At 52.5% G+C, this 21,361-nt stretch overlaps 1 protein-coding gene across 1 annotated transcript in view; it reads left to right on the top strand.

Moving 5' to 3' along the window:
- Nucleotides 1-20,983, top strand: part of LOC129694021 (RNA-binding protein FXR1-like) — a 55,141-nt gene extending 34,158 nt beyond the window's left edge. Inside the window, exons 7-17 of the mRNA XM_055630747.1 lie at nt 1-117; nt 1,340-1,510; nt 4,268-4,346; nt 6,540-6,649; nt 8,391-8,477; nt 13,411-13,591; nt 14,786-15,001; nt 16,244-16,444; nt 17,741-17,835; nt 18,354-18,473; nt 20,380-20,983. Of these exons, the coding sequence (XP_055486722.1) occupies nt 1-117; nt 1,340-1,510; nt 4,268-4,346; nt 6,540-6,649; nt 8,391-8,477; nt 13,411-13,591; nt 14,786-15,001; nt 16,244-16,444; nt 17,741-17,835; nt 18,354-18,473; nt 20,380-20,502 (1,500 nt within the window). The 3' untranslated portion in view covers nt 20,503-20,983. The remainder of the gene's footprint in view (nt 118-1,339; nt 1,511-4,267; nt 4,347-6,539; nt 6,650-8,390; nt 8,478-13,410; nt 13,592-14,785; nt 15,002-16,243; nt 16,445-17,740; nt 17,836-18,353; nt 18,474-20,379) is intronic.
- The last annotated feature ends 378 nt before the right edge of the window (nt 20,984-21,361 follow it).

Raw genomic sequence — 21,361 nt, 5'->3', positions numbered from 1 at the left:
TCCATAAATGAGTCGACGGTAAAGCGTGCGGGCTTGCTGAGTGAGATGCACTTCCGTAGCATCCGGACCAAGCTGATGCTCATGTCCCGGAATGAGGAGGCAACGAAACACCTCGAGGTGAGTTCACGAGCTCCGGGAGCAGAATTAGGCACCGACATTATGGGCCGAAGGGTCTATCTCTGTTCTGTTCTGTTCTAGATACTCCACCCTCGTTTCTCTCAGTCAGCCACATGAACACGGCTTTGGATTTCTCGTTTCGAGGAACTGAACGGCTTGGTGGCGCAGCGGGTAGAGCTGCTGCCCTCATCCTGTTACGAGACGCCGGCTCGGTCCTGACCTCGGGTGCTGTCTGTGTGGAGTTTGCACATTCTCCCTGTGACCGTGTGGGTTTCCTCAGAGTTGTCCTAATCTGAGGAAAGACATTCTTGCCGTAGAGGGAGTACAGAGAAGGTTCACCGGACTGATTCCTGGGATGTCAGGACTTTCATATGAAGAAAGACTGGATAGACTCGGCTTGTGCTCGCTAGAATTTAGAAGATTGAGGGGGGGGATCTTATAGAAACTTACAAAATTCTTAAGGGGTTGGTCAGGCTAGATGCAGGAAGATTGTTCCCGATGTTGGGGAAGTCCAGAACAAGGGGTCACACAGTTTAAGGATAAGGGGGAAATCTTTTAGGACCGAGATGAGAAAAACATTTTTCACACAGAGAGTGGTGAATCTGAGGAATTCTCTGCCACAGAATGTAGTTGAGGCCATACAGTTCATTGGCTATATTTAAGAGGGAGTTAGATGTGTCCCTTGTGGCTAAAGGGATCAGGGGGTATGGAGAGAAGGCAGGTACAGGATACTGAGTTGGATGATCATATTGAATGGCGGTGCAGGCTCGAATGGCCGACTCCTGCACCTATTTTCTATGTTTTCCCCACATCCCAAAGACGTGGGATTAAGTGGTCGCTAAAATTGCTCCTCGTGTGCAGTGTGGATGCAAGAATGGGATACCATAGAACTAGTGTGTGGGTCGAAGGGCCTGTTCCCATGCTGTATCTGTGAACTAAATGAACTAGTGTGGGCAGGTAATCTCAATGTGATCAGCATGGATTCAGTGGGCCGAAAGGCCTGTTTATATGCTGTACCTGTGAAATAAATAAACAGACACTTGCGTGAGCAGGTTAGCATGTACTCAGTGGGCAGAAGGGCCTCTTTCCATCCTGTATCTCTGAACTAAATTTGTGTTGGGCGTGTACTTGTACTGTTCCCGCGCGGTGCCGTTCCACGTTGTGCAGACTCGGCCCGCGACAGAGTTGAGCGTTTACGGTTTCACTCTCCCCCCCCCAACAGACCACGAAGCAGCTGGCAGCCGCCTTCCAAGAGGAGTTCAGCGTGCGCGAGGACTTGATGGGCCTCGCCATCGGGACGCACGGCGTCAACATACAGCAGGCCAGGAAAGTCCCCGGGGTGACGGCCATCGAACTCGACGAAGACACTTGCACCTTCCGGATCTACGGAGAGGTGAGCCGCCCGCAGGCACCCGGTCTCAGCTCATCGTCACGTGTGCAAAGGACAGTTCTTGTCACGTACAACAATTGGTGTCGTGAAATTTCAGTTGCCATTTGCAAAGTAGGCATGCAGGTACAGCAGGCAGTGAAGAAAGCAAATGGCGTGTTGGCCTTTATAACACAAGGAGTCGAGTATTGGAGCAAAGAGGTCCTTCTGCAGTTGTACAGAGCCCTAGTGAGACCACACCTGGAGTACTGTGTGCAGTTTTGGTCCCTTAATTTGAGGATGGACATTCTTGCTTTTGAGGGAGCCCAGCGTAAGTTTACAAGGTTAATTCCCGGGATGGCGGGACTGTCGTATGCTGAGAGAATGGAGCGGCTGGGCTTGTACACTCTGTGGAGTTTAGAAGGATGAGAGGGCATCTCATTGAAACATATATGAGATTGTTAAGGGCTTGGACACGCTAGTGGGAGGAAACATGTTCCCTATGTTGGGGGAGTCCAGAACCAGGGGCCACACACACAGTTTAAGAATAAGGAGTAACCCATTTAGAACGGTGACGAGGAAACACTTTTTCTCACAGAGAATTGTGAGTCTGCGGAGGCAGGTTCTCTGGATGCTTTCAAAAGAGCTAGACAGGGCTATTAAAGAGAGCGGAGTCAGAGGATATGGGGAGAAGGCAGGAACGGGGTACTGATTGGGGATGATCAGCCATGATCACATTGAATGGCGGTGCTGGCTCGAAGGGCCAAATGGCCTACTCCTGCACCTGTTGTTGCTTCGATGTGGCTGGTCCAGGGCTAGTTGCTCAGCACTGCTTTCAGAATGGCTCAATACTGTTCTGAAGAGCCTGGTGTACCTGCACGCAAACAAATGCTTTTCGCTGTACCTCGGTACACGTGACGATAATAAACTAATATCAAAGGTGTGAACTGATTTTTCACACGGCCAATCTTCAGAACTGGCGGAAGACAGGCAATTAGAGTTGGAATGACATTGTTATATAAGCAGTCGGCAGTTTGGTAGAATCAGAATCACACTTTATTCACCAAGTATGTCTTGCAACATACGAGGAATTTCTCTTGCCAGGTCAGTCATACAAATAAAAAGCAACAGGTCACTCAAAAACACATTTTAACATGAACATCCACCACAGTGACTCCGACACATTCCTCACTGTGATGGAAGGAGTTAGAGAGTTGACGTGGAAAAGCTTTTCCCACTGAGAGTAGGGAAGATTCAAACAAGGGGACATGACATGAGAATTAAGGGACTGAAGTTTAGGGGTAACATGAGGGGGAACTTCTTTACTCAGAGTGGTAGCTGTGTGGAATGAGCTTCCAGTGAAGGTGGTGGAGGCAGGTTCGTTTTTATCATTTAAAAATAAATTGGATAGTTATATGGATGGGAAGGGAATGGAGGGTTATGGTCTGAGCGCAGGTAGATGGGACTAGGGGAGATTATGTGTTCGGCACGGACTAGAAGGGTCGAGATGGCCTGTTTCCGTGCTGTAATTGTTATATGGTTATATTATAAGGCAAAATAAAGTTCAAGTCCATCCCTTAGTTCTTCCTCGGTCGTGGGCCTCGAGCCCCCGGTTGACGGGATGATCTTGACTCCCGTAGCCGGCGGCGTTTGGGCCATCCGAGGCGATCAGGCTCCCGCATCGGGGGAGGGGGGTGTCAGCACCCCCGTGCCGGGCAGTCGGGGCTGGTCGAACCTTCTGCGGCGTTGCAGCTCCCGACTAGCCTCTCCCGAGACTGCGAGCCCTTGTTGGCAAGTCTGCGGTGGGAGCGATCCCAGGCAAGGGATCCGCTCCGATGTAAAAGTCCATGCTCACCACAGTCCGAGGAGGCTCCCAGAGGCCGGAGAATAACCATATAACAATTACAGCACGGAAACAGGCCATCTCGGCCCTACAAGTCCGTGCCGAACAAATTTTTTTCCCCTTAGTCCCTCCTACCTGCACTCATACCATAACCCTCCATTCCCTTCTCATCCATATGCCTATCCAACTTATTTTTAAATGATACCAATGAACCTGCCTCCACCACTTCCACTGGGAGCTCATTCCACACCGCTACCACTCTCTGCGTAAAGAAGTTCCCCCTCATATTACCCCTAAACTTCTGTCCCTTCATTCTGAAGTCATGTCCTCTTGTTTGAATCTTCCCTATTCTCAAAGGGAAAAGCTTGTCCACATCAACTCTGTCTATCCCTCTCATCATTTTAAAGACCTCTATCAGGTCCCCCCTTAACCTTCTGCGCCCCAGAGAATAAAGACCTAACTTATTCAACCTACCTCTGTAACTTAGTTGTTGAAACCCAGGCAACATTCTAGTAAATCTCCTCTGTACTCTCTCTATTTTGTTGACATCCTTCCTATAATTGGGCGATCAAAATTGTACACCATACTCCAGATTTGGTCTCACCAATGCCTTGTACAATTTTAACATTACATCCCAGCTTATATACTCAATGCTCTGATTTATAAAGGCTAGCATACCAAAAGCTTTCTTGGGATCTGAAAATTGGGATCTGAAAATTGATCACATCTCCGGAAAGGTACGAAACTTGAAAACAAGTTTCCCCCCCCTCCCCCCCCCCCCCCCCCCCCCCCACATAAAACACACCAAAGAACATTAAAACAAAACTTTTAATAAACGAAAAATAACAAATAGAAAGAAAAAACAAACACTGCCGGCAGGGCTGCCATCTCCCCCGGCAAGTACTGTATAATGCTTCAACTTACCTTCCCTTTCTCTCCAGACACCAGTAGCTGTGAAACAGGCCAGAGGCTACCTAGAATTCTCCGAAAGCTCTGTCCAGGTTCCACGCAGCCTGGTGGGTAAGTGATGGTCAAACCCTCTTCACTGACTCCATCTCAGCAGTCGCTTCAGGAGGTTTCCACTCGTGGGAGAGTCTCGGACCAGAGGGCACAGCCTCAGAATTTAACTACGTTCTTTTAGGAAGGAGACGAGGAGAAATGTATTTCAGTCAGCGGGTGGTGAATCTGTGGAATTCTTTGCCACAGAAGGATGCGGAGACAAAAGTCAGTGGATATGTTTGTGTTGATATAGATGTATTCTTGATTAGTACGGGTGTCCAGTTATGGGGAGAAGGCAGGAGAATGGGGTTGGGAGGGAGAGGTAGATCGGCCATGATTGAATAGCCTTGATGGGCCGAATGGTCTAATTCTACTATCACATATGGTCTTATCAACTAGTTTGTGGGCGGCACAGAGGTGTAGAAGCTGCCTCACAGCGCCCCCGACCCCCATTTGTATTTGTGTACATTGTGTATACAAGTGTAGGTTGGTTACTTCACCCCTCGCTCCCAGCAACAAGATGAACCGATTGAGAACTTTTTTAAAAAGTGACTTAAAGCAGGTGGCTGCACGCTGCCGCGTTGGAGATTTATGTGACGATCCCATCCGTGATAAGCTCGTAGGAGGTTTACTCAGTGACAAAGTGCGGAACTGAATTAACATTGAAGTAGCCAATCTCCAGGTCCCTAAGGTGGGCCGACTTGGGGCTGTGTTGGGTCACATGAGTACCTGCACGGATGTACGGCACTTTGGTCAACGGGAGTTGTTTTTAAACCTGCTATATATTTATTATTATTATTATTAACCAAGCTGAACATGCTTGGACAATCGCTGAACTGGCTGCTTCCCACACAAGGTCTGTAGGCTCTGGCCAATGAGCCGAGCCCGGTTTAATGTCCATACTACCGACACCTCCTACCGTAAATTGGCGTCCACAACCCACCCCTCCCTGGCAGCCTCGAAGATCTATCGAACGGTGCCTCGCCTGTAACAACTCCCGTGGTCCAGGGTGGGAATTCTGTGCCGCCTACGGCAACATTTGCCACTACAATTGGTTGGTGTGACGTAACCAATCTACAGCTGGAGAAACTCAGCGGGTGCGGCAGCATCTATGGAGCAAAGGAAATAGGCCTTGATGCAGGGTGGGAAGAAGAAAGGAAGAGGAGGAGACAGAGGGCTGAGGAAGAGCTGAGAAGGGGAGGAGACAGCAAGGGCTACTGGAAATTGGAGGAGTCAATGTTCATGCCACCGGGGTGCAGACTGCCCAGGGGGAATATGAGGTGCTGCTCCTCCAGTTTCCGATGGTGCTCACTCTGGCCATGGAGGAGGCCCAGGACAGAAAGGTCGGATTGGGAATGGGAGGGGGAGTTGAAGTGCTGAGCAATCAAAGAATGTCACTGTGCCTCACCACAGGTGACAATAAAGTATTCCTCCTCTTCCTCTTATTGATGAGGATAGCAGGGGGTTGCGGGAGTGGGATTGGTAAAGAAAGCGAATGGTATGTTGGCTTTCATTGCAAAAGGATTTGAGTATAGGAGCAGGGAGGTTCTACTGCAGTTGTACAGGGTCTTGGTGAGACCACACCTGGAGTATTGCGTACAGTTTTGGTCTCCAAATCTGAGGAAGGACATTATTGCCATAGAGGGAGTGCAGAGACGGTTCACCAGACTGATTCCGGGGATGTCAGGACTGTCTTACGAAGAAAGACTGGATAGACTTGGTTTATACTCTCTAGAATTTAGGAGATTGAGAGGGGATCTTATAGAAACTTACAAAATTCTTAAGGGGTTGGACAGGCTAGATGCAGGAAGATTGTTCCCGATGTTAGGGAAGTCCAGGACAAGGGGTCACAGCTTAAGGATAAGGGGGGAAATCTCTGGAACTCTCTGCCACAGAGGGTAGTTGAGGCCAGTTCATTGGCTATATTTAAGAGGGAGTTAGATGTGGCCCTTGTGGCTAAGGGGATCAGGGGGGTATGGAGAGAAGGCAGGTACGGGATACTGAGTTGGATGATCAGCCATGATCATATTGAATGGCGGTGCAGGCTCGAAGGGCCGAATGGCCTACTCCTGCACCTAGTTTCTATGTTTCTATGGTCTCAGTGGTCGACAAATCATTTGCCGTTATGACGTTAGCTGGTCTGTAGCTGAAGGCATGAATTTCTCTCGGCTGGTTTGTCACTCACGTGTGTCTCTGTGCTGTCCCACCACACAGGCAAAGTCATTGGCAAGAACGGCAAAGTGATTCAGGAGATCGTGGACAAGTCCGGGGTGGTGAGGGTTCGAATTGAAGGCGACAACGATAAGAAGCTCCCCAGGGAGGAGGTGAGTGAGTGGTCTCGTGGAACGCCCGCAAATATCCCCCCCCCCCCCCCCCCCCTCATAAGTGATAGGGGCAGAATTAGGCCACTCAGCCCATCGTCTACTCTGCCATTCAATCATGGCTGATCTGTCTCCTAATTAGCCCCATTCTCCTGCCTTCCCCCCCATAACCCTTGACACCCGTACTAAACAAGAATCTTTCTATCTGTATATATTACTAAAACTCTCATCTTGACCACTTCCTGTCTGCGTTGTAATTAAATTTGCCCAAAAACTATCCCCCATAGCGCCACGATTTTGTGCCACCTTACCCACCATACTCCTCTGCTGCAAGTCAAATACGTTTTGTTCCGATCGGTGAAATAGTATAAAAGTTATAAAGGTCCCCCCTCCCCCACACAGGTCTCCCCCCTCCACACCCACCCCCCGTCCCTACACCCACCCTCCCCCATACATCAGCCCCTCCCCACACACCCCCTCCCCCCCCACAACACCCCCTCCCCCACACCCCCTCTCCCCATACACCCCCTCACACAACCCCTCCCCCCACACACCCCACACTCCCCCACACCACCCCCTCTGTCACACCCACTCCCCCCATCACCAACTCCCCCACACCCAACCCCCCCCACACACCCCCCTCCCCCACACACCCCCCGGTCCCCCCACACCCCACCCTCCCCCACACCCACCCCCACCCACACACATCCCCTCCCCCCACACTGGGCCCCTCCCCCACACACCCCCCTCCCCCACCCACCCCCCACCACCACCCCCCCTCCACACCCACCCCCTCCCCCACCACCCCCTCCCCCCACCCCCCCTCCTGGAATATCACCCCCCTCCCCACATTGCATTTCACACACCCCTGACCCCCCTCACCCCCCCCCCTCCCCCCACCCCCACTCCCCCGCCCCCCCCACACCCCCTCCCCCACACACCCCCTGGCTCCCCCCCCCACACTTTTCTCATCTGTCCAGATTTTCCCCCTTGTCCTAAACTGCAGGTCCCCATTCGAGCCCCTTCACCTCCCCCCACATCCAGATCCCTGGCCTCCCCTGTCCAACCCCCCTCTTCCACACCCTTCCACCCCGCCACACACACCCCCTCCACCCCACTTAATCCCCACCCTTCCCCCCACACACCCCTTCCCCCACACCCCTCCAAATTCCCACCCACACCACCCTCCAACACCTCACACCCACTGCCCTCCCTGTTCCCCTGGTGCGTGGAACACCCCCTCCCCCACCAACCCCTGGTCCCCCCCCACACACCCACCTCCCCCACACACACCACCCCCCCCCACACCACCCCCTCACCCCCTCCATTAAGATTAACACATCCCCTCCCCCTCCCCCATCCAGAGAACCACTCCTCACCGCCCTCCCCCACAGAACTGCTTCCACAGCCCCTCTTCCCCCACTTCTCTCCTCCCCAAACTTCTTTCTCATCTGTCCTAAAAGACTTCCCCCTTATCCTGTGTGGCCCCTTGTTCTGGACTTCCCAACACCGGGAACAATCTTCCTGCATCTAGCCTGTCCAACCCCTTAGGAATGTTGTAAGTTTCATGGAATCATTCTTGTTAACCTCCCCTGGACCCTCTCTCTGAGTCAGCACATCCTTCCCCCCGATAACGGGGCCCACATTTGCTGTCACTCCTCCAGTGGATGTGGTCACACAGCCGTACGCAAACCCCGCTGACTCTCGCAGCTCATCCGTGCGTCTGCCTCTGTTGTTTTTGCAGGGAATGGTGCCGTTTACTTTCGTTGGCACCAAGGAGAATCTGGTCAATGCCCAAGTGCTGCTGGAATATCACCTCTCCTACCTAACGGTAATTGCTCGACTACATTTTAAAGGTACCGCGTGAAACCGGCCCTTCGACCGTTTTTTTAAGAGCCCTATCTAGCTCTCTCTTGAAAGCATCCAGAGAATCTGCCTCCACCGCCCTCTGAGGCAGAGAATTCCACAGACTCACCACTCTCTGTGTGAGAAAAAGTGTTTCCTCGTCTCCGTTCTAAATAGCTTACACCTTATTCCTAAACTGTGTGTGTGTGTGTGTGGCCCCTAGTTCCGAACTCCCCCAACATCGGGAACATGTTTCCTGCCTCCAGCGTGTCCAAGCCTTTAACTATCTTATATGTTTCAATGAGATATAAACATAGACAATAGGTGCAGGAGTAGAGGCCATTCGGCCCTTCAAGCCTGCACCGTTCGCCATTCAATATGATCATGGCTGACCATCCAACTCAGTATCCTGTACCTGCCTTCTCCCCATACCCCCTGATCCCTTTAGCCGCAAGGGCCACATCTAACTCCCTCTTAAATATAGCCAATGAACTGTGTGGCCTCAACTACCTTCTGTGGCAGAGAATTCCACAGATTCACCACTCTCCGTGTGAAAAATTTTTTCCTTATCTCGGTCCTAAAAGATTTCCCCCTTATCCTTAAACTGTGTGGCCCCTTGTTCTGGAATTGCCTCTCATCCTTCTAAACTCCAAAGTGTACAAGCCCAGCCGCTCCATTCTCTCAGCAAATCCTACACACTGGCGACAGAAGCTTCTGTTACAGAAGCCAATGAACTCACAAACCTGTGCTTCTTTGGAGTGTGGGAGGAAACCCTACGGGGAGAACGTACAAACTCCGTACAGACAGCAGCCGAGGTCAGGGTGGAACGTGGGTAACAGGCGCAGTGAGGCAGCAGCTCTACCCGCTGCGGCACCGTGCTGCCCTAAACGATACTGTGTGCTGCACTGGTTCCCACTGTGTTGAAGAGAAGAATTCTGTGTACCAGAGGCTGTGAGTGTGTCGGTATTACACTTCCACTCCACATGCAACGCTTGTTAATTTCCCGACTGCCATTTGCTTGCCCACCCCGGGAATGGGTTTCCAAAGCTCATCACTTGTGCGTCTATATTCGACTCGCTGTCGCGACCCCTTGGCAGTGATCCCGGGGGGGGGGGGGGGGGGGTTGAGTGGGGGGGTTTGGGAGGGGGTGTCTGGCGTTGTGAGAGGCACTGCTCCTGGGCACTATCCCCTCCTGCGAGGCCCACTCCCTCCCCCCCCCCCCCCATCCCCCCCCCGATACCCAGCCACAGCCTTCTGTCACCGCCCGCAAAGGCAGAGACTCTTAAAAATCCGTTCAGCTGCTCTTGTAGATCAGCGGCCTGCTAACGGCTCTCCCCTCTCCCTCCCAGGAAGTTGCTGCCACCTGCAAATTCCTGGGTTGCCTTTCACCAGCAGGAGGGTTAGCTCCATTTTTCATCTTGTGCAGGGCAGCGTGGCTTCCTGTGTTCTTTACCCCCCGTAAGCTCAACTCTCAGATTCAGATTCAAACTTCATTGTCATTGTGCAGTGTACAGTACAGAGACGACAACATAAATGCACTTAGCATCTCCCCCAGAAGAGCGACATAGAACATGAGCAATTAATCATAGCACAGGAACGGGACCGTCAGCCCACAATGTGGCCCAAGGCTTCAGAAGGCGCTGGTCAGGCCACATTTAGAACCAGAAAATAGTTGCAGGAGGAGGCCATTCGCCCCTTCGAGCCTGCACCGCCATTCAGTATGATCATGGCTGATCACCCAACTCAGTATCCTGTACCTGCCTTCTCTCCATACCCCCTGATCCCTTTAGCCACAAGGGCCACATCTAACTCCCTTAAATATAGCCAATGAACTGTGTGGCCTCAACTACCTTCTGTGGCAGAGAATGCATTTCGTTGTCTAATGCATTTCGTTGTACACTTACAATGACAATGACAATTGAATCTGAATCTGAATCTGAATCTGAATTCCACAGATTCACCACTCTCGGTGTGAAAAATGTTTTCCTCATCTCGGTCCTAAAAGATTTCCCCCTTATCCTTAAACTGTGTGTGTGGCCCCTTGTCAACACACACCCCCTCCATCGGAAACAATCTTCCTGCATCCCCTAGCCTCTCCAACCCCTCAAGACGTTTCTCATCTGTCCTAAAAGATTTCCCTCTTATCCTTAAACTGTGTGTGACCCCCTTGTTCTGGACTTCCCCAACATCGGGAACAATTTGGAGTACTGTGAGCAGAGTTGGGGCCCCGTATCCGAAGAAATCCGAGAAACACTATCTAAATGGCGTCAAGTTGGGACAAGGGGAAGTACAACGGGATCTGGGAGGTCCTTGTACATCAGTCTATGAAAGTAAGCATGCAGGTACAGCAGGCAGTGAAGAAAGCGAATGGCATGTTGGCCTTTATAACAAAAAGGAATCGAATAGAGGAGCAAAGAGGGGATGATCAGCCATGATCACATTGAATGGCGGTGCTGGCTCGAAGGGCCGAATGGCCTACTCCTGCACCTATTGTCTATTGTCATAAGGATGTGCCGGCTCTGGAGAGGGTCCAGAGGAGGTTTTACAAGAACGATCCCAGAATTGAGTGGGTTAGCGTAAGATGAGCGTTTGACAGCACTGGGCCTGCACTCGCTGGAGTTTAGACGGTTGAGGTGGGGCCTCGTTGAAACGTACAGAATAGTGAAAGGCCCGGATAGAGTGGATGTGGAGAGGATGTTTCCACTAGTGGGAGAGTCTAGGACCAGAGGGCACAGCCTTCAGAATTAAAGGGAGCTCTTTTAGAAAGGAGTTGAGGAGGAACTTCTTTAGTCAGAGGGTGGTGAATCTGTGGAACTCATTGCCACAGAATGTAGTTGAGGCCACACAGTTCATTGGCTATATTTAAGAGGGAGTTAGATGTGGCTAAAGGGATCAGGGGGTATGGAGAGAAGGCAGGTACGGGATACTGAGTTGGATGATCAGCCGTGATCATATTGAATGGCGAATGGTGCAGGCTCGATGGGCCGAATGGCCTCTACTCCTGCACCTATTTTCTATGTTTCTATGAATGGTGGCTCGAAGGGCTGAATGGCCTCTACTCCAGCACTGAGGAGGTCTCATTGCAGCATCTCTCAGCTGTTTCCCCGCCCCACCCCCGCTCCTCATCGCCGCATGGAATATGCCAACCATGACCTCCAATCACCCCAGTCGCAACTTAGCTGCAACGGTGCCCCCTGCAGGCCGTCCCTTCCAACAGCAACCTTGCACCATTCGCCATTCAATATGATCATGGCTGATCATCCAACTCAGTATCCCACCCCTGCCTTCTCTCCGTACCCCCTGATCCTCTTTAGCTGTATTAGTCCATCTGCTGCAAGGGTGGACAAAAGTGCTGGAGAAACTCAGCGGGTGAGGCAGCATCTATGGAGCGAAGGAAATCTATGGAGCGAAGGAAATAGGCAACGTTTCGGGCCGAAATCCTTTCGGATTTCGGCCCGAAACGTCGCCTATTTCCTTCGCTCCATAGATGCTCCCTCCCCCGCTGAGTTTCTCCAGCATTTTTCCTCCACCTTCGATTTTCCAGCATCTGCAGTTCCTTCTTGAACACAAAGCCTCCTGTGTGAGGGAGATGAGAACGTGTGGCGGACCCAGGTGGCAGGTGAATAGGTGGCGCAGCGGGTAGGGATGCCGCCAGAGACCAGGGTTCGATCCCGACTACGGGCGCTGTCTGTGCGGAGTTTGCACGTTCTCCCCGTGACCTGCGTGGGGTTTCGCCCAGATCTTCGGTTTCCTCCCACTCTCGAAAGACGTGCAGTGCAGCCCCGTGACAATGAAGTATTTCAATCCACGCTGTTGCATGCATTTTGTTGTCTCTGTACTGTACACTGACAATGACAATTAAAATTGAATCTGAATCTGAATCTGGGGCGGTGTGGCTAAACAATTTGTTTAATCTGCTCTCTCTCTCTCTCTCTCCCCCCCTCTTCCCCTCTCTCCGCCCCTCTTCCCCTCTCTCCCCCCCTCTTCCCCTCTCTCTCCCCCCCTCTTCCCCTCTCTCTCCCCCTCTCTCCCCTCTCTCTCCCCCCCCCCTCTCTCCCCCCCTCTTCCCCTCTCTCCCCCCTCTCTCTCCCCCCCCTCCCCTCTCTCCCCCCCTCTTCCCCTCTCTCCCCTCTCTCCCCCCCTCCCCCCCTCTTCCCCCTCTCTCCCCCCCCCCTCTTCCCCTCTCTCCCCCCCTCTTCCCCTCTCTCTCCCCCCCTTCTCCCCCCTTCCCCTCTCTCCCCCCCCCCTCTCCCCCCCCTCTCTCCCCTCTCCCCCCCTTCCCCTCTCTCCCCCCCTCTCCCCCCCCCTTCCCCTCTCCCCCCCCTTCCCCTCTCTCCCCCCTTCCCCTCTCTCCCCCCCCCCTCTCCCCTCTCTCCCCCCCTTCCCCTCTCTCCCCCCTTCCCTCTCTCTTCCCCCCCCTTCCCCTCTCTCCCCCCTTCCCCCTCTTCCCCTCTCTCCCCTCGTCCCCCCTTCCCCTCTCTCCCCCCCTTTCTCCCCTCCCTCCCCCCTCTCTCCCCCCCCTTCCCCTCTCTCCCCCCTTCCCCTCTCTCCCCCTCCCCCCCTCTCCCCCCCTCCTCTCTCTCCCCCCCTTCCCCCCTCTCTCCCCCCTCCCCTCTCTCCCCCCTCTCTCCCCCTCTCCCCCTTCCCCCTTCCCCTCTCCCCCCCTTCCCCTCTCTCTCTCCCCCCCCCCCCCCTCTCCTCTCTCCCTTCCCCTCTCCCTCCCTTCCCCCCCCCCTCCCCTCCCCTCTCTCCCCCCCCCCCCTCTCCCCCCCTCTCCCTCTCCCTCCTTACTCTCGCCCCCCCCCCTCTCCCCCCCCCCCCTCTCCCCCCTCTCCGCCCCCTCTCCCCCCTTCTCCCCTCTCTCCCCCCTTCCCCTCTCTCCCCCCTTCCCCTCTCTCCCTCCCCCACATGGGCATCAGGAAGTGGAGCAGCTGCGTCTGGAGCGGCTGCAGATTGACGAGCAGCTGCGGCAGATCGGCGTGGGTTACCGCCCGCTGTCGGGCCGCGGGGACAAGGAGCGCGGCTACGCCACGGACGACAGCACGGCCTCCTCCATGCACAGCGCCCGCTCCTACAGCGGCCGGGGGCGTGGCCGGCGAGGTGCGTGCGTGCGTCCGACGCACGACCCGTGCTTTACCGTCTCGCGCGCGCGCGCGGACGCACGTGGAAATCCTTGCCTTCGCAATCAGTCACCAGAGCAAAGTTGCCGTACAGTGACAGTCCACTAAAGTCGTTGCCGTCCTCCACATTCACAAAGTGTCAAGAAATAGTCCCGCACGCCAGGTTTTGCCGCCGTTTTCAAAATCCGGTCCAGTCTCCGCCCGCTCTAGTTGTCATAGAAACAAAGACAACAGGTGCAGGAGTAGAGGCCATTCGGCCCTTCGAGCCTGCACCATTCGCCATTCAATATGATCACGGCTGATCATCCAACTCAGTATCCCGTACCTGCCTTCTCTCCATACCCCCTGATCCCTTTAGCCACAAGGGCCACATCTAACTCCCTCTTAAATATAACCAATGAACTGTGTGGCCTCAACTACCTTCTGTGGCAGAGAATTCCACAGATTCACCACTCTCTGTGTGTGAAAAAAATGTTTTTCTCATCTCGGTCCTAAAAGATTTCCCCCTTATCCTTAAACTGTGTGTGGCCCCCTTGTTCTGGACTTCCCCAACATCGGGAACAATCTTCCTGCATCTAGCCTGTCCAACCCCTTAAGAATTTTGTACGTTTCTATAAGATCCCCCCTCAATCTTCTAAATTCTAGCGTGTACAAGCCGAGTCTATCCAGTCTTTCTTCATATGAAAGTCCTGCCATCCCAGGAATCAGTCTGGTGAACCTTCTCTGTACTCCCTCTATGGCAAGAATATCCTTCCTCAGATTTGGAGACCAAAACTGTACGCAATACTCCAGGTGTGGTCTCACCAAGACCCTGTACAACTGCACAGTAGAACCTCCCTGCTCCTATACTCAAATCCTCTATGGCAAGAATGTCTTTCCTCAGATTAGGAGACCAAAACTGTACGCAATACTCCAGGTGTGGTCTCACCAAGACCCTGTACAACTGCACAGTAGAACCTCCCTGCTCCTATACTCAAATCCTCTATGGCAAGAATGTCTTTCCTCAGATTAGGAGACCAAAACTGTACGCAATACTCCAGGTGTGGTCTCACCAAGACCCTGTACAACTGCAGTAGAACCTCCCTGCTCCTAGCCGAGTTCCCTTCTCTTCCCCCCTGCCCCCCCTACACTCAGGGACATTCTCCCCTCCCCTAACGCCAGTGTCTTCCTTCAGCCGACAACAACTCTGACTTCTCCAACGCGTCGGAGACGGAGTCTGAGCGCAGGGACGAGCCGGGCGACTGGTCGCTGAACCAGGGGGAGGAGGAGAGGGATCGCCGGCAGCTGCCCGACACCAACCGCAGGCGACCGACTGGTGGCCGTGGGCGCGGTGCCCCCAGCACACGGGGACGAGGCGGGGGCCGAGGGGGCACCTCCTCCATCAGCGCAGGTAACCATCACCTAACTGCCCCCCGCACACCACACACCAACACCAACCCCGTCAATAACTCAACAGTCGTTTGTGAACGAACTTCAAGACAAGACAAGACTCAAAAAGGTAGACAAAAAATGCTGGAGAAACTCAGCAGGTGAGGCAGCATCTATGGAGCGTTGGGTCTCGATCCGAAACGTCACCTATTCCTTCGCTCCATAGATGCTGCCGCACCCGCTGAGTTTCTCCAGCATTTTTTGTCTACCTTCGATTTTTCCAGCATCTGCACAGTTCCTTCTTAAACATCAAGAGAACTCAAGTGATTTTTTGGCCAATCAGATAGAACAACTAAATATTTACTTACACTGCGCACACACACACACACACACAAGTACATACGCACGCACACGCGCACACACACACACATGCAAACGCACACACACATGCAAACACACACTCAGATTCAATTTTAATTGTCATTGTCAGTGTACAGTACAGAGACAATGAAATGCACACACACACGCGCGCGCACACACACACGTACATATGCACACATACATGTACACGCACACAAAAATAATATAGAATAATATGATAAGACTAGTGCAAACTTCAAACTTAGTACATCACCCAACCTCTCATAAAATGGCGTTTTGTTAGCAGCAGCGCTGATAAATGACAGGAGCAGATTTAGGCCATTCGGACCATCAAATCTACTCCACCATTCAGTCATGGCTGATCGATCTCTCCCAACCGCATTCTCCTGCCTTCTCCCCATAACCCCTAACACCCGGACTAATGGGGAATCTATCTGTCTCTCTGCCTTAAAAATATCAACTGGCTTGCCCTCCACAGCCGTCTGTGGCAGTGCATCCCACAGATTCACCAAAGAAACTCCTCCTCATCTCCTTCCTAAAAGATTGTGCTTTAATTCTGAGGCCGTGCTCTCTGGTGCTGGACTCTCCCACGAGTGGAAACATCCTCCCCACCCTGTCCAGGGCGGATTTACCTATAAGCAACGGCAACTGGTCGGCGCTGGGCACTTTCTCCCTCGCTTTGAATTGTGGGAGATTTGGCCGCCATGGCTGTCCGCTCGCTGCCTCCCCGCCAGCGCTGAAAACCAACGCGGAGGGGGCCTCACAAGTGGAACAGCTCTTCATGTAAATCCGGCCCTGCTCCCCACCCTGTCCAGGGCCCTTCACCGTGCGAGTACTGTTCCTGCCGGGTGACGTGCGTGCTGTTTTGATTTTTCTCCCCCAGTGCTGAAAGACCCCGACAGCAACCCCTACAGCCTGCTGGAGACGGACGAGACTGACCAGACGGGAGACACGGACGCCAGCGAGTCGCACGCCAACACCAGCCGGCGGCGGCGCTCCCGCAGACGGCGCACAGACGAGGACGCCACCATGATGGACGGCGTGGTGGAGTCGGACAGTGCCTCCATCAACGAGAACGGTGTGGGTAGGTGGGCGCTCATGAGGGACAATCAGCCATGATCACATTGTATGGCGGTGCTGGTTCGAAGGGCCGAATGGCCTACACCTGCACCTATTGTCTATTGTCATATATGATAGAAAATAGGTGCAGGTATATTCCCTTCGGGCCTGCACCCCCATTCAATATGATCATGGCTGATCATCCAACTCAGTATCCCATCCCTGCCTTCTCTCCATACCCCCTGATCCCTTTAGCCACAAGGGCCACATCTAACTCCCTCTTAAATATAGCCAATGAACTGTGTGGCCTCAACTACTTTCTGTGGCAGAGAATTCCACAGATTCACCACTCTCTGTGTGGAAAAAAAAATTTCTCATCTCAGTCCTAAAAGATTTCCCCCTTATCCTTAAACTGTGTGTGTGGCCCCTTGTTCTGGACTTCCCCAACATCGGGAACAATCTTCCTGCATCTAGCCTGTCCAACCCCTTAAGAATTTTGTAAGTTTCTATAAGATCCCCCCTCAATCTTCTAGATTCTAGCGAGTACAAGCCGAGTCTATCCAGTCTTTCTTCATATGAAAGTCCTGCCACCCCAGGAATCAGTCTGGTGAACCTTCTCTGTACTCCCTCTATGGCAATGAACCTTCTCTGTACTTCCTCTATGATAGGAGCAGAATTAGGCCATTGGACTCACCAAGTCTACTCCGCCATTCAATCACGGCTGATCTATCTACCTCCTCCGGCAGCTCGTTCCATACACCCGTCACCCTTTGTGTGAAAAAAGTTGCCATTAAATCTTTCCCCCCTCACCTTCAACCTCTGTCCTCTGGTCCTCAATTCACCTACTGTGGGCGAGAGACTCTGTGTGTGCAGCAGCATCTATGGAGCGAAGGAAATAGGCAACGTTCTCCCCATATCCCCTGACTCCGCTATCTTTAAGAGCCCTATCTAGCTCTCTCTTGAAAGCATCTAGAGAACAGGCCTCCACCGCCCTCTGAGGCGGAGAATTCCACAGACTCGCCACTCTCTGTGTGAGAAAAAGTGGGAGAATGGCCTACTCCTGCACCTATTGTCTGTTGTCTAAAACGGCGCACAATACTCCAGGTGTGGTGTACAACTGTCCCGCTGAGTTACTCCGGCTTGTTGTGTCCCTGTCTCGCGGAGTCTGAACCTTCCCCGCTAATAAAGGGCGTTGAGGGGGGCTGTTTGTGTGATGAGGTCGCGGGTAGGCAGGCAGGCAGGCCGTGCTGTAACTGAGCCTCAGGCAGAGCTGGGAGGGGCCGAGCAAAGTCACAGTCGCTGTTTCTCTCTCTCTCCCCAGACGAGGCCGAGGGGAGACTCCCCCGTCGCAACAGGAGCCGCAGGCGTCGAAATCGTGGCAGCAGACTGGATAGTTCACTGAGCAGAGACAGACAGGCAACCAGGTGAGTGTGCGGGGGGGGGGGGGGGGGGGGGGGGGTGGTCCTGAGCAAAGATCATATAACGGAGCAAGATAGTCCACTCGACGAAAAAGACGTAGTACGGTCATGGATAATTTTCGGCGCCATTTCTGTAACCGGCTTCCGTCTCCGCACCAAAGATCCCGTAGGATTCTAGCGCAGAGACGGGAGCCGGTTACGGAAACATCCTCGTAAAAATAAAAGTTCTTTGGTAAAAAATCTTCTCCTCATTTTCAGAATTTAAATTTATTAACACAATCTGTTCCCCCGCAACGAGTCGGGTGGGGACCGGTTACTGAAATGGCCGACGTTCCGCTCCGTTGCATACTACACGTCAGCCCATTGCATTTAGCAGGAGCGGTCTATCTTGCTATGGTATAGGATCTTTGGTCCGGGGCTAGTTGCCGGTGATATGAGCTCCTCGGAGCGTGAACCTCTGCGCTCCTTGCCCCCCCCCCTCGCCCCCCCGTCTCGCTTCTGACATGTTTGCTCACCTCAGTTACAGTGGCCGACTTCATTTCCCGCGCCGAATCGCAAAGCCGACAGCGCGTCACGCAGACAGAGGAACCGGAAAACGCCCCCAAACCAGAGCCTTCTCCCGAGAAGAAGCGGCAGGTAAGGACTCTCCGTCTACCCCTCCGTCTAGACCTCCCTGTCTGCTGCTCCACCTGCCCTGGCCGCCCGTGTTAACCAGACTGCGGAACTGGCGCCCGCATCGTAGAGCCCACCGCCATTCGGCCCGTCCTGCTCCTGCCAGCCCCAATTCCCAAACCCCCCCTCTGCACTCCATACCTTGTCTTCCCGATCCTATAGTCTTGTGAATCTGTGGAATTCTCTGCCAGAGAAGGCAGTGGAGGGCGATTCACTGGATGTTTTCAAGAGAGATTTGGCTCTTGGGGCTAATGGAATCCAGGGATATGGGGAGAAAGCAGGAACGAGGTACTGATTGTGGATGATCAGCCCTGATCATATTGAATGGCTCGAAGGTTCGATTGGCCTATTCCTGTACCTATTTTCTATGTTTCTATGAATGTTAGTGAAACCTCCGCCACTCAGACGGAGGGATTCCCTGTCATCCCTGCTTATCCGTGTGCCTATCCAAAAGCCTCATACATTCCACTAGTGTATCTTTCTCCCAACATTGGCACGTTCCAGGCGCTCACCACCCATTATTATTTTAAAAGTTAGCCAAACATGTCCTTTTAGAAAGGAGATGAGTAGGAATTTCTTTAGTCAGAGGGCAGTGAATCTGTGGAATTCTTTGCCTTGAGGAAGGGCATTCTTGCTATTGAGGTAGTGCAGCGTAGGTTCACCAGGTTAATTCCCGGGATGGCGGGACTGTCATATGCTGAAAGAATGGAGCGGCTGGGCTTGTACACTCTGGAGTTTAGAAGGATGAGAGGGGATCTCATTGAAACATATAAGATTGTTAAATGCTTGGACACACTGGAGACAGGAAACATGTTCCCGATGTTGGGGGAGTCCAGAACCAGGGGCCACACACACAGTTTAAGAATAAGGGGTAAGCCATTTAGAACGGAGACGAGGAAACACTTTTTCCTCACAGAGAGTTGTGAGTCTGTGGAATTCTCTGCCTCAGAGGGCGGTGGAGGCCGGTTCTCTGGATACTTTCAAGAGAGAGCTAGATAGGGCTCTTAGAGATAGCGGAGTCGGGGGAGAAGGCAGGAACGGGGTACTGATTTGAGTATAGGAGCAGTTGTACAGGGTCTTGGTGAGACCACACCTGGAGTATTGCGTACAGTTTTGGTCTCCAAATCTGAGGAAGGACATTATTGCCATAGAGGGAGTGCAGAGACGGTTCACCAGACTGATTCCTGGGATGTCAGGACTCTTATGAAGAAAGACTGGATAGACTTGGTTTATACTCTCTAGAATTTAGAAGATTGAGAGGGGATCTTATAGAAACTTACAAAATTCTTAAGGGGTTGGACAGGCTAGATGCAGGAAGATTGTTCCCGATGTTAGGGAAGTCCAGGACAAGGGGTCACAGCTTAAGGATAAGGGGGAAATCCTTTTAAAACCGAGATGAGAAGAACTTTTTTCACACAGAGAGTGGTGAATCTCTGGAACTCTCTGCCACAGAGGGTAGTCGAGGCCAGTTCATTGGCTATATTTAAGAGGGAATTAGATGTGGCCCTTGTGGCTAAGGGGATCAGAGGGTATGGAGAGAAGGCAGGTACGGGATACTGAGTTGGATGATCAGCCATGATCATATTGAATGGCGGTGCAGGCTCGAAGGGCCGAATGGCACCTAATTTCTATGTTTCACCTGGAGATGATTTCTGATCACATCTATGGATTGGCTGATCGAATCAATGGCCACTCCTGCATCACATTGTTTCTATGGATTGGGGATGATCAGCCATGATCACTTGAAGGTGCCGAAGGGCCTCCTCTACTCCTGCACCTATTGTTTATTTATTGTCAAACTCCATCGGACCCCACCCACTCACTGTGTGTGTTCTGTGCTTGGATTTCTCCCCCCCTCCCCTCCCCACAGGAGCAAGCGGAGCCTGTCCAGGAGGCCGACGAGATAGTCGCCAATGGCCCCGCGGCCCCTCAGGAAGACGAGCAGGAGGCCGGCACTACCGCCAAGCAAGCTGTGGTCAACGGCGTCCCCTAAAACGCCACCGTCGCCCGACCCGCGAACCTCAGCCCTGCTTGCATCATGTTTATTCGATAGTGCTTGTCAAAGCTTGCCAAAGATAGAGATTGAATACTACTCAACTACCCGACTCGACACAGCACTCGCCCTTCCCCTCCCCCCCCCTCCGCACCGGGTGGAGTCTCAAGGGGGGGGTGGGGGGGGCGTTCTGACGTATATGTGTATCTGTTTTTGTTTTTTTTTTTGAGATTTAATTAAAAAGTTCGAGGAAATGTAAAAAAAAAATTTAACAAAAAAAAAAACACACGCAAAAAAAAACCGCATAAAAAATAAATAAAAGATGTTGTGCCTTCTGACAGTGTAAAAGAAAACTGGGGGGGTGGGGGCTGTTTTCTGGCATTTCCATGGCCCGTGGACAGTGACTGAGATATATATGTGTGCGTGTGTATATATCTTAAAAACGGTTTGGATAGAGAAGTTGAAGATAGATAGATCAGAGCAACTCTGGTAGGGAGAGTGAAGAGGGGGTGGGGTGGGGGGAGGGGGGGGGGTCAGTTACTTAAAGCTGTTTCAAACAATAAACAACAAAAAAAATCTTTTTTGTTAAAAAAAGTTAAAAGCAACATAGGAAAACCAGTGTGCAATCACTTCTGCTCAGAAGCCACTGTATATCGATCCAGCCTGTATAACGTGCACTGATTAGTAAGTCAAGGGGTGGGGTGTGTATAGGAACAGCTAATGTTAATGGTGGCATTGGTGGGTGGGGAGAGGGGGGGTGGGAGGAGGAGAGAGGGGATGAGTCGAAACAAACAAAAAAAAAAAAGTACGTTGGATTATACTGCTGGTTAGAAATGTACTAACACTGGAGAGAGGTGTC

The sequence above is a fragment of the Leucoraja erinacea genome, unplaced genomic scaffold (genome assembly GCF_028641065.1).
Source record: "Leucoraja erinacea ecotype New England unplaced genomic scaffold, Leri_hhj_1 Leri_51C, whole genome shotgun sequence".
Taxonomy (NCBI): Eukaryota; Metazoa; Chordata; class Chondrichthyes; order Rajiformes; family Rajidae; genus Leucoraja; species Leucoraja erinaceus.
Note: the sequence above shows the minus strand (reverse complement) of the source record. Positions and strands in the feature narration are given on the sequence as shown.